General features: G+C 45.7%; 1 protein-coding gene across 2 annotated transcripts; it reads right to left on the bottom strand.

The window, feature by feature from the left end:
* Nucleotides 1-294: 294 nt before the first annotated feature.
* On the bottom strand, nucleotides 295-10,738 carry BPIFA2 (BPI fold containing family A member 2). Of its 2 annotated transcripts, XM_038572000.1 has the most exons (10): nucleotides 10,639-10,738; nucleotides 9,667-9,836; nucleotides 7,666-7,810; nucleotides 6,892-6,999; nucleotides 5,432-5,584; nucleotides 3,108-3,189; nucleotides 1,961-2,024; nucleotides 1,345-1,441; nucleotides 1,017-1,098; nucleotides 295-468 (listed from the first exon to the last, which is right to left on the bottom strand). In XM_038572000.1, the coding sequence occupies exons 2-8, from the start codon at nucleotides 9,821-9,823 to the stop codon at nucleotides 1,395-1,397; spliced, it is 756 nt and encodes a 251-aa protein (XP_038427928.1). In that variant the 5' UTR covers nucleotides 9,824-9,836; nucleotides 10,639-10,738; the 3' UTR covers nucleotides 295-468; nucleotides 1,017-1,098; nucleotides 1,345-1,394. The 2 variants fall into 2 exon arrangements, with proteins under 2 accessions (XP_038427928.1, XP_038427929.1); XM_038572001.1 differs by lacking the exon at nucleotides 1,345-1,441.
* Nucleotides 10,739-11,517: the final 779 nt, after the last annotated feature.

Genomic DNA, 11,517 nt, shown 5'->3' with positions numbered 1-11,517 from the left:
AAGGGAAGGGAGAAGAGCACTGGGTGGGGTTACCCAAAATGTGACTGTCCCGTTCTCACTGCCTGCCCGGCCCAGAGTAGACACTCACTAAATGCCTGCTGGGCACATGAATGGATAAACCAAGGAGATGTGACCCTGGGTGGTCTCTTGCTTTCTCTGTGCATCGGTGTACCCATTTGTAAAACAAGCTGGATAGTTCCAGATGTCCCTTCCAGCTCCCACCCTGGTCTCTACCGCCCTAATTGCCTGACCCCTCATCCCAATGGAGGGAATAAAATGTGCCACACAGGAGGGTGCAGAAATGGTTTTTTATTGTAGGGGATGGAGGGTGGTGAGCCGTTCCTACTGTGAGGAGGAGTATCTGGGAGGGCTTCTGGCTGCGCTCAGGCTGTCACTCTGGTTGGAAGGTGGCTGCATCTGCCCGGATGGAAATGCTATAAGGGACACCATTGAGCCACTGGAACCGATCTGGAATGAGACCACAAGGGATTGTTGTGGATACCTGCCAGCCACCAGACACTGCTGCCTGAACTCTTTTCTACAATATCCTGCAGAGTCTAAGGCTTTGGAGAAGGGGCTGGCACTGTGGTTTGGGGTGTGTCTCTGGCACCTGGCACTGACCTATCCTCCTCCCCATATTCTCCTTAACGATCCATTATGAACAGTGGCAGATGTGAAAAGACTGATCAGAGGCCAAGACAGGAGCCAGGGTTCAGGGCTCAGTATCATGGGTCGGGGTCAGGATCATGGTCTGAGATCAAGGTCATGGCTCGGTCTGCGACCGATGTTCTTGCTCAGTAAATAACTGAGGTCAAAGCTCAGTTTGTAAGCAGGATCCAGGCTCACAGTCTGAGTGAGTGAATAAGGCTTAGGGTACAGAGTATGACCAGGATCAGACCAGAGTCACAGTTCAGTCTATGACCAAGATGAGGGGGCTCAGCCTGCTGCTGAAAAGGAAAGAGAAGCCAAGCATGGAGGGGCCTCAACCTCTTATGGAGTACAGAGCCACCCCTTACCTTCAGGTGGGCCTCACCAGCAGTCCTCCTCATCTCTCTCTTCAGGCAGCATTAGGCACGTGGTCTTCCTTCTGAAATTTATCTGAAGGAACAAAATGAATAGCAGGTCTCGGTCTCCAGTAGAAACCAGATCCCAATGGCTGCCACTCTCCAGTGGGTCAGTCTAACAGGCATGGGACCTCGGGTATGTCAGCCCACCTCTCTGAGCCTCAGTTTGTTCATCTGTAAAATGGATATAACGACAATTCCCAGGCCACAGTGTTGTCACAAGGATCCAATGGGAAGGTGTATGCAAAGCTGGAGTAGAGTGATGGCCCAAGAAACCGACCTGTGGCTCTTTCCATAGAAGGGCCGCCTCCAGGACCCTGACACCTTCATTTACTCCACTTCCATTGCTCCAGCATCCCTAGCAACCTCAGCCTTGCCTAGAGACCAAAGGCCAAAGAAAGTCCCCACCATGGCTGGAGGAGGAACCATAGCTTTTCATAAAGAGGGAGAGGGAAGGGCAGGTGTTTACTAGTAATGCCTACTGGATATTAGACTCTATGTTCCTTCTTTTAATCCACTCATCACCTTCCAGTGTTTAAAATCTTGGTTCACCCAGAAGGAAACAGGCTCAGAGAGGTGCAGCCACTTGAACAAAACCCCCCAGTTGCTAAATAGCAAAGCCAGGATTTGAACCCAGATCTGGCTCATCTTTCTCACATCATTCTGCCAGGCAGATTCTGCGGGTTTAAAGAGCGGTGATGGTAGAGAGCTCACAGAGGCCCGGAACTCCCTCAGTTTGGCCACACTCTCCCAGCTTGCTCAGATGCTGGGTCTTCCTGCTTCTCCAGAGCCCCCTGACCACCCCTGCTGTGGCTGGGCACAGGGCTCATGCTTGGTCTTGGGAGGCTGCAGAGGGAAAGCCCCTTTCCACCCCCGGTCCCCAGGCTGTGATTTACCAATGATGTCCTGAATAATATGCCCATCCAGGTTGGAGAGTAAGGTATGGATCAGTGGGCACACCTGGGGGGAGGGAGAGAGAGAGAGAGAATGAGTGAGGGAGGGAAGGAGAGGAGGGCCAGAGCAGGAAGGAGGACAGATCATTATCAGCTGGGATCAAACTGCCAGCCACCTACCAAGATCTCAGAACAATAGAAATCTAGAAGCCCAAAACTAGAGAACCATAGGAGGCCAGAATTCTAAATCCTTAGAACATTGGAATCCTAGAACCTTGAGAATCTAGAGTGTTAACATCTCAGAAGCCTACACTCTTAGAAACCTTGAACTTTGGAACCCTGGAATTTTAAGGAATCAAAGGGGGCCCTGGGAACCATAGAGCAGAGTTTCTCACAATGTGTGTGTACAATTCCCTGAGGATCTCATTAAAATGCAAATTCTGATTCAGCATGTCTGGGGGTGGGTAGGAGGGCGCAGCACAGAGTGGCTGCATTTCTAACCAGCTCCCGGGTGAGGCACCCTTGCTACTGGTCAGAGGACCATATTTTGAGTAGTGAGACTCCTCCAGTTCAATGAATGACAGAACCACCTAGAGGGTTTTTCTTTCATAAACCCAGATTCTCAGCCCCCTTCCAGAATGACTGATTCAGAATCTCTGGAACTTTGGACACATAGTACATATGGTTTTGTATGATGCACAGATGAAAATACTGATTTTATAGGTCTCTATATTTTTAAAATTAATTACATAAGTGATATTAATTTCTAATTATGGTGGAGATACAGTTTTCTTTTTAAAATTAATGTTTTTAAATAAGTTTAAGTAAAATCATGTTGTTTAAAGGAGGAACGCATTAGCTAAAAAGGCATATTACGGGCAGGTAGATATGGTGAATGGACCAAGCTTGGGACCCAGTGATTTCAGCTCATGTCAGCCGTCCCCTCCCACCCCCCCGCTCCTCTCTCCTTCTCCACAGGCTGAGTAAAGGGGCACAGGTTCTAGCTGACAGCCCAATGAGAAGTTTGCACCCCAGAAGAAAAGGTGCCAGAGAGTACAGTTAGGGCATACCTGTGAATGGCATACCTGCCTCCCTTTCCTCCCCCTCACCCCCAGGCATGTCTCTGGGCCCCAAGGAGAGGGGGACTCACATCCTTCTCTATCAGGCGGGACAGGGTCTTTGTCAGGAAGCTGCTCACGGTGTTCGCGGCCTTCTCGATCAGACCATTGTGGCTGGAAAAGACAGGCAACTGATAAAGCCCAGTTAAGGGGGCAGAGCTGCCACACAGTGGGGTGGGGAGAGGGTAGGAGATGGTGGACCACCTTGAAATGAGGTAAACCCAGGAGTAGTGCAGTGACTTTCTAACCACAGGCTGAGCCTCTATTCAGGGGCACCACACTTCTGTCCAGAGGCTCACTTCAACCTTAAGACCCCACTCTTTCATTTGACACATCCACAGATCACTGCCTGCATGCCAGGCATCGAGCTATGCTGAGGACATGGGGATGAGCAAAGCCCAAGCAGCTCCTAACCTGGTGCCTAAACATGAAACAAGTCTTGCTATGGCTGGCTCCTTCGCTTCAGCTCCCAGCATGACTGGCACCTCCTCAGGGCAGCCCTCCCTGTCTGCTTGCCTAAGGGAGGGCTTTCTATCATTCGGTCCTGTTACGTGCACTGCTCTGCTGCGGGCTCATTGTAACCTGACATTTTCCTTGAGGGCTCTTTACTGATGGACTGGACGCTTGTCTGTTTACCTTTTCCTCAGGACAATAAACTCCAGGAAAACAAGGAAAACTCCTTGTCTGTTGTCACCAATAAATTCTCCAGAGCTCAGAACCTATCTGGTACATAACAGATGCTCAAGCATTTTTGGCTGAAAGACTGAAGTAAACATAGAATTAAATATAGAATAATGGGCACCTGGGTGGCTCAGTTGGTTAAACATCTGCCTTCGGCTCAGGTCACGATTCCAGGGTCCTGGGATCAGTCCCGCATTGGGCTCCCTGCTCAGCAGGAAGTCTGCTTCTCCTTCTCCCTCTGCCCCTCCCCGCCCCTCATTCTCTTTCTCTCAAATAAATAAATAAAATCTTTGAAAAAAATAGAATGACAGCTTGTAACAAGTACTCTGAAGGGCAAGAGTAGATTATTTTGAGGGAGAACCTGAAAGTTGAGAAATAAGTGCAGGTGGAGGGGAAAAGGTTTTTCTAGAAGGTCAGATCAACGTGGGCACAGGTCTAGAGGTGAGAAAGAGCTTGTTGGAGACCTGGAGCAAAGGCCAGTGTGTCTGGAGCAGAGTGAGCAAGTCCGGAGCCAGATCCGACTGAGCTAAGACAGTCATGGGGAGTGCTTGGCGTGAGCGGACGTGGAGCAGCAGAGAGGGGTGCCATTTCACAGATGTGGACATTGAGACCCAGAGCAGCAGGAGGAATTCCCTGGGACTGCAGACAAGGCAGGATCCAGCAGGGCTCAGCGCTATCAGTTTGCACCCCAGCCTTCCCAAATAACATCAGGTAGTGGAGTTTTTCTTCGGTTTGGGGGGATCCTTGCAAACTGTGATCAAATCCCTTGAAGGGGTCGGGTGGAATGACCTCTGCTCAAGGCCCTCAGGGCTGAGAGCACAGACCCCAGCCTTGTTTGCCTCAACGCTAACCTGCCCCAGCCCTCAATTTCCAGATAATTCTCCTCCAACAGCCACCAAGCCCTTCCTCCCTCGACCCTCTTCCTCCACCAAATCTGCTCTTTCAAGCATACAGGTTAAGAAGTAGATTTTGTGGATTAACAGGGATCAGTGATTTAAATGGAGAGGATTCGGTTTTCAAGATCTCATTTCAGGAACTTTCCAGTGAATGGAGGACTCTCTGGGGACAATCCCAGAAATTAGAGCCCACGGTGAGCATTTACTTCTCTTCCCTCTCCCACATGGAGGCAGGAAGGAAAATACAATTTATTATTATTATTATTATTATTATTATTATTGAAAGGTATAATGATAAAGGGGTCACTTTTTCAAGAAGAAGTAAGAATCCTAAATGTGCATGCACCTAACAACAGAGCTTCTAACAGCAGGAATCGGAATTCTGACAGAACTGCAAAGTGATCAGAGGCCAACACTCCTGTCTCAGGAATGGAAAGAACAAGAAGACAGTCAGCATGGATATTATCATCACTGAGGGCTTAATGTGTGCCAGGCTGTGTGCTAAGCACTCATATTTTCTCATATGGTCAACAACCAATGAGGAGGCATTATTGTCACTTTCAGTTTACAGATGAGTAAACTGAGACTCAGAGGGGCTAACTAGGTCACAAAGTGGTAAGTCAGCATCGAGTTGGTATTTGAACCAGGGTCTGTCTGACTCCAGAGCCTAAACTCTTTCTCGCCACAGGGTGCCACTTCGTGGGTATAGGAATAAGGCTGAGGCTAGGGGTCCTCAACTCCTCTGAGAGCCCAGCTCTGCTGAGATGGATGGGCCTTACCTGTCCAGCACGGTGAGTGAGATGCTGTCCTCATCACTGCTGCATTTTCCCACGATCACTGTGACGGCACCAGTCTGGGCATTAGTTGCAAGTCTGACGCTAGTCACGAGGTCCAAAGAGACCTTCAGGTTGACCACCCGGTCAATGAGAGGCCTGGAGGAAATAAGATTCCCAGTGAACAGAGGTCTAGAAGGCCCACTGGGGTTCTTCCACCAGTATGAATATTTACTCTCCAAGATGTCTATGGATAATGTCAGCACTGTCTATATTCCTAATGCGATTAACATTTACATTAAGGGCTTCTTCACCTGGCCACAGATTTGGTTCATATGACAGTTTTATATAGCACCACTCTAATAATGAAAATAATAATAATAGTTAACATTTATTGAGGGCAAATTATATGCTAGGCATTTTAAAAAAATATTTATTCATGAGAGACACACAGAGAGAGGCAGAGACATAGGCAGAGGGAGAAGCAGGCTCCCTGTGGGGAACCTGATGCCAGACTCAATCCCAGGACTCTAGGATCATGACCTGAGCCAAAGGCAGATGTTCAAGCACTGAGCCACCCAAGTGCTCCTATGTTAGGCATTTCTAAAAAGCAGTTTTTGGGCGTGCCTGGGGGGGCCCAGTGAGATAAGAGTTTGACTTGATTTTGGCTCAGGTCATGATTTCAGGGTCCTGAGATTGAGCTCTACGTCAGGCTCCTTGCTCAGTGAGGACTCTGCTTAAGATTCTCTCTCCCTCTTCCTCTGATCCTCCCCCTCCTCTCTCTTTGCTCTCTAAAAATAAATAAATCTTTAAAAAAACATATTTTTTTCCTGGATTAATTCATTTCATCATTACAGTGATACCATGAGGTAAAATTACTATTATTATCTTTATTTTCAAAATGGGGAAACTGATACAGAGAGGTTAAGTAACCATCCTGAGATCTCATGGCTAATGAATGATGGAATCTCCGTGTCTTCAATTTGTCTTCTTCCACATATGCTCATTTTTCCTATCTCTCTCTTTTAAAATAATTAAAATAATTTAAAATCATAATTTCCCACATGTCCTTCACTATATACTGCACACTACTATGTGTGTTTAGCCATAATGATCACTGCTTTTTTCAAGAGAATCTCAAGAGACAAAATAATGCTGGTGGAAATTTTGCCAAAGAGTTATAAATGCTCATGCCTTCTCAGTTTTTCAAATTTTATAATTAGATAAATGTTATGATTTCAGAAATATTTAATAGGGGATTGTTTTAAAAGAGACTTTGTTCTGGCCAAAGTTCATTAGAACATTTACTTCAGATTTTAGAGCTGGAAAGTCCACTTCATTTACAAATTAGGAGACTGAGGCCCAACGCCACACAGTAGCATGGAGAAGTGCCTGATTCCAGTTTGGAGATCCATTGGCCATGGTGCACTTCCTCTCCCAAATCCCAGACCCTAATGCATACTCACAGGGCCAGGGTGACATTGGCAACAACGGGGATCCTTATGTTAAGGCCTTCACCATCAAGAGTCAGTTCAGCTTTGATTTTCAGGATGCGGGAGTTAATGATGTTCAATCTGTGCAAAAACCACAATTTCCCTTTGTTATTCCACATGACAGCCATGTGCTGAACACCTCTCTACACCAGCATCATGCTGAACATTTGGGCCTCACCAACCTTACCTTCTCTGGCCTTCACAATAGCCCTGTTCAGAGGTTTGGTCCTCTCCATGTTATGACATGGCATACTGAGGCTCAGGCAGATGTAATTTCCCACAAAGGTTCCAGGGAGGAATAAGTGTCAGAGTTGAATTTGAACCCAGAACTGTTTGACTCCAAAACCCCATGTGTAGAGCCAGCTATGTGGTATGAACTCCAGTTTTCTCTCTCCTGAGGAGATTCTGACTTTTATCCTCAGCTATATTTGGTGAAGAAAGTCATGCTCCTTGGAAAAGGGACCTCAGGCACCAGCAAACAGGTGGAGTTAAGGATTAAGAGGATCCTTGCCCTGATCCTAAAATTATGCAACATGGAAGCCTAAATCCATGAGATGCCCAGATTGGCCCTGCAGTCCTGCTTCTAATTTGCTCAAGCTCTGATGAACTTGGCCTCAGACCACCTTGATTCTGTGGGGAGGAACAAGGTTTAGCTACCTTTCTGTCTTTGACCTTAAACTCACCTCCCCAAAGATGGGTGTTCCCTTTTCTTGGAGCAAAGATCTCCACCCTGAAACATCAACTTACCCCAAAGTGTCATCCTTAGCTGGAACAATCTTAGAAAGAGCATCATTCACCAAGTTCTTCACTTCCTGCACCTTTTCCTCAGCCAGATGCCAAGCCTTGGATTTCTGAATTATCTTCCAGTCAGCCTTCAGTTTTTGAAGAACAGCTAACAAAAACGATGGTCATTTAGTGTCATGCATCACTTACGGAGCAGTGACTCTGCACCAGGCACTAGGTAAGACTATTTGCCTGTTATTTCATTTACTCTTCATAACTACCCAAATGAGATAGATATTGTTATTATCTGCATTTTTAAATGAGGAGATAAAGGATCAAAAGGTTAAGAAATGTGCCTAAAGGGGACGCCTGGGTGGCTCAGTGGTTGAGTGTCTGCTCAGGACATGATCCCAGTCCCAGGATCGAGTCCCACATCAGGCTACCTGCATAGAGCCTGCTTCTCCTTCTGCCTAGGTCTCTGCCTTTCTCTCTATGTCTCTCATGAATAAATAAAATCTTAAAAAAAGGGAAATGTGCCTGAAGTCATGAGTCTGGAAAGCCCTTGTTCCTTCCATGCTGCCTTCATACTAATATATACTCATCACTCGTAAACAAAGTTATCACTCAACTAACCAGGCAATTGATGTTGATTGTACAGCAGCTTCTAGTGGTGACTTGAGAAGAGGTCTATTGCTCTAAATGAGATGTTCACACGAGTTTAAAAAACTAGGTCAAACAAAATGAGAGAATAAACTAAGAAATGGAAAATCTAGAAGGAAAAAGTATGGCTCCAACTCAAAAGTGACAAATGGGAGTCCCAGAATGACAGCTTTGCAGTAGGCTCAGATAGCAATAATTCATACAGGAACAGGAAAACAAAGTGTTCTAATGGGAGGGCTCCAGAGAAAAGAGGGATTAGATAGTCATAGCAGATGTAGAATGGTGCATATAAAAAGAATTAAGGCTATGCAATAGGAAATAAATCAAGTGAGAAACAAGACAATTATTAATCCAAGGAAAAACAAAAAGGTATACAAGAGAAGCCATGTAATTATAGTTCTGCAACTTGGCTCTGCAATGGACAGTATCTACCTAGTTATGATGGTGCAAGTGGAGACTACCAATTTCAATAAAAGTATATTTGGTCCTATAATTCACTAGGTGACCTTGATCCAGACACTTCTGTTTCTGAACTCAGTTTTCCCAGCAGTGAAATTAGAGAGTGGATCCTTTCTATATCTTTGGAGGTTGCCTAAGCCCTGACAAGGTTTGAATGGTAGCCATTTATAGCATTTACTTCCTCCTATAAAGAATGTTTGTCAGTGTGCTGTTAATGTTTCAAGAAAATGAAAAGAAAACCAAATTCTCTTAAGAAATCAGAATAAAAACGAGACATGATTAAATAGAAAGCTAGGTAGCTCTAAGGCTACTAGACTGAGGTATGGCTAATTTTCAATGAATTAATACAAATCAATAAGAAAATTGAACAACCTAGCAGAAGAATATTCTATGAATATGAACAAAATATTTATGCCAAAATATGTAAATAGTTAATAAAATATGAAAAAAATGAGTGAATTCTTTCATAACTGGAGAAATGCAAAGTGAAATGAGTTACAATCTTTTATCTATGGAATCACCAAAACATTTAAGTTGCCCACACAAGTGCTGTCAAGGGAGTAAAAAGAAGGCACTCTTCCAAGACTTCTGGAGAGAAGGTTAGTGTAGGGGATTTGTCAACATCTCCTATATTTTAAAATGTGCATACCTTTGGAACTTTTTAGGAATTTATCCTATGCACATATTAGGAAAATTTGCCATAATATAATGTGTAAAAGGATATTCATTTCAGCATTGCTTGTTCCTAGAAAAATAATGAATGAATGAAGCAGGAACTGAACAGCCCCCTTTTTTCAGTAAACCACCCTTAAACAGCAACCCCTGGTGGCAGCCTCTGGTAATGCAGGCACAGTATTCAGGAGGCAAGCTCCTAGGTGCCACTGATCATCCCTCTTGTTGACTCACATTCAAGTGTATTGTCAACGGTCTCAAGTCCTTTCTCAACAACAGGTTTCAGTTTGTCCACAACATTATTCAGGTCGTCGCCAAGATTTCCAAGGAGAGACGCGGAGGTCCCAGTGAGCAGGCCGCATAAGAGAACAAGTTTCCAAAGCTGAAGCATCTTGTCTTGACACCTGGACAGTCATAGGAGGAACAGAAGTGAGAATTACCCAGAGACAAAAGAAATCTTTGATAAGCACCTATCATTCTTACACTTCACATTCCTTTAAGATAGATATGGCTAACTTCTGTTTTACAGATGAACTCAGGTCAGAAAGCTAGAGCAACTTGCCCAGAGGCACACAGCCAGTGAGTAGAAGAGCTAAAATTTGAAAAGTCACAGTTATCTCCAAGTCTATGCTCTTCACACGAAGGTCCTTTACGTATGCTGGCTCCTCTACCTGGAACATCTTTCCTCGTCTCTGCAATTTTGCCTAAGTCATTTCCTACTGACTCTCCAGCTTCAGGAATATGTCATGCCTTCTGTGAAGCTCACTCTGGGCCCCTTCTCTTCCCAAAGTTGAGGTTAGGGTGTCCCACCACACCATCCTACTGTCTTTGTCTTCTTTTCAGAGTTCTAGGTGTCAGTTAGTGATGACTTATCTACCTTTCCCACCAGGCTGTGAACTCCTTAGGAGAAGGACTACAACTTACTTTACTGTAGACTCTCCAGCCCCCAGTAAAAACCTGGGTCTAGGAAGTACAATAAATAAATATTTGCTGAATAAAAGTATGGGCAAATAAATGGGCACCATGTCACGACCCTACGTTGTTCATCAGTTTGACACTTCTCCTAACATAATATATCTCTTAATATGCTATATTCAAAATATTAGTGAATCCAAGTGGCCCCATCCTTCTGCCTCTTGCTCCCAAAATATTCTGAAGATCTCCATGTGGAGTGCCATTGGGGGTAGGGGGAAGCCCATCACTCACAGGTTTGGAGGAGGATGTTCGTAAATCCTTGCTCCTCTGCACGGTCTCCTGGGATTCTGCTAGGTGTTGGTGGCCTTTATATGGTGGTGACAGGATGGGAGGCTACACACAGAAGCAAGTGCTGGTTCCAGGGCCATCCAGAGAGATTCCAAAGAAAATAACCCTGTCCAGGATGAGCAGATAGATTTCCGACCCAAAGGTCACTTAGGATGCTTGAGCTGAAATGGATGGACGTGCAGAAGCCTTTCTGCCAAGACTATGACCAGGTTCTCATGGAGCCTCCAGAGGCCAATACAGCAACCATCATGAGTGGGAGTTGGGGTGACGATGGAGTACAGATGAATAGGAGAATGATCTGGTGGGAGGATCCATAGTGATCATGCAGCTAATTCTGTCCTCACTTGGGAACTGAGGCACAGAGAGGGGAAACAACCAGTTTGAGGTCACCCAGTAAGAGAAGTTCAGTGGTGGACCTCACAGACAGTCAGGGTCAGTGACCAGGGAGGTCACTCTGCCCAACCCTCCTCTGGTGTCTGAGGGTGGAGCCAGCCTCAGTGTGAATGTTTGTGATGACGGAGAGCCCACTATCCCCCAAAGCCTGCCTGCTCCATCTAGTTGGTCAGGAGTTCCTCCTCAGAGTGAACAAAATCTGCCCCCACATTACCCCCATATATGTGGGCAAAAGCGAGGCCTGGGAAAGTTAAGAGCCTTACCTGAGGCTGCACAGCCAGTGTCAGGAGATACATACCACCAGGTCTCCCTCTGCCCATTTGCCACCATTTGCTTCACTCTCAACACAGCTGCCAGAGAGGTGTCACTTGCAGAGTCCTCACCATGGCCCATGGAGCCTGTGGCATCTGCTCTCTGCCTTTCAAAACT

This window comes from Canis lupus, chromosome 24 (assembly GCF_011100685.1).
Source record: "Canis lupus familiaris isolate Mischka breed German Shepherd chromosome 24, alternate assembly UU_Cfam_GSD_1.0, whole genome shotgun sequence".
Taxonomy (NCBI): Eukaryota; Metazoa; Chordata; class Mammalia; order Carnivora; family Canidae; genus Canis; species Canis lupus.
The sequence above is the reverse complement of the archived record's forward strand: the minus strand, read 5'-3'. Positions and strand labels throughout refer to the sequence as shown.

Excerpts from the sequence above, each read along its gene's own strand:
- BPIFA2 (XM_038572000.1), bottom strand. The coding sequence starts at position 9,823 with ATGCTTCAGCTTTGGAAACTTGTTCTCTTATGCGGCCTGCTCACTGGG. Across the intron at positions 7,811-9,666 it reads CGTTGACAATACACTTGAAT|CTGTTCTTCAAAAACTGAAG; the intron begins GTGAGTCAACAA and ends CGTTTTTGTTAG. Across the intron at positions 1,442-1,960 it reads TATTATTCAGGACATCATTG|GCAAGGCTGAGGTTGCTAGG; the intron begins GTAAATCACAGC and ends TTTGGTCTCTAG.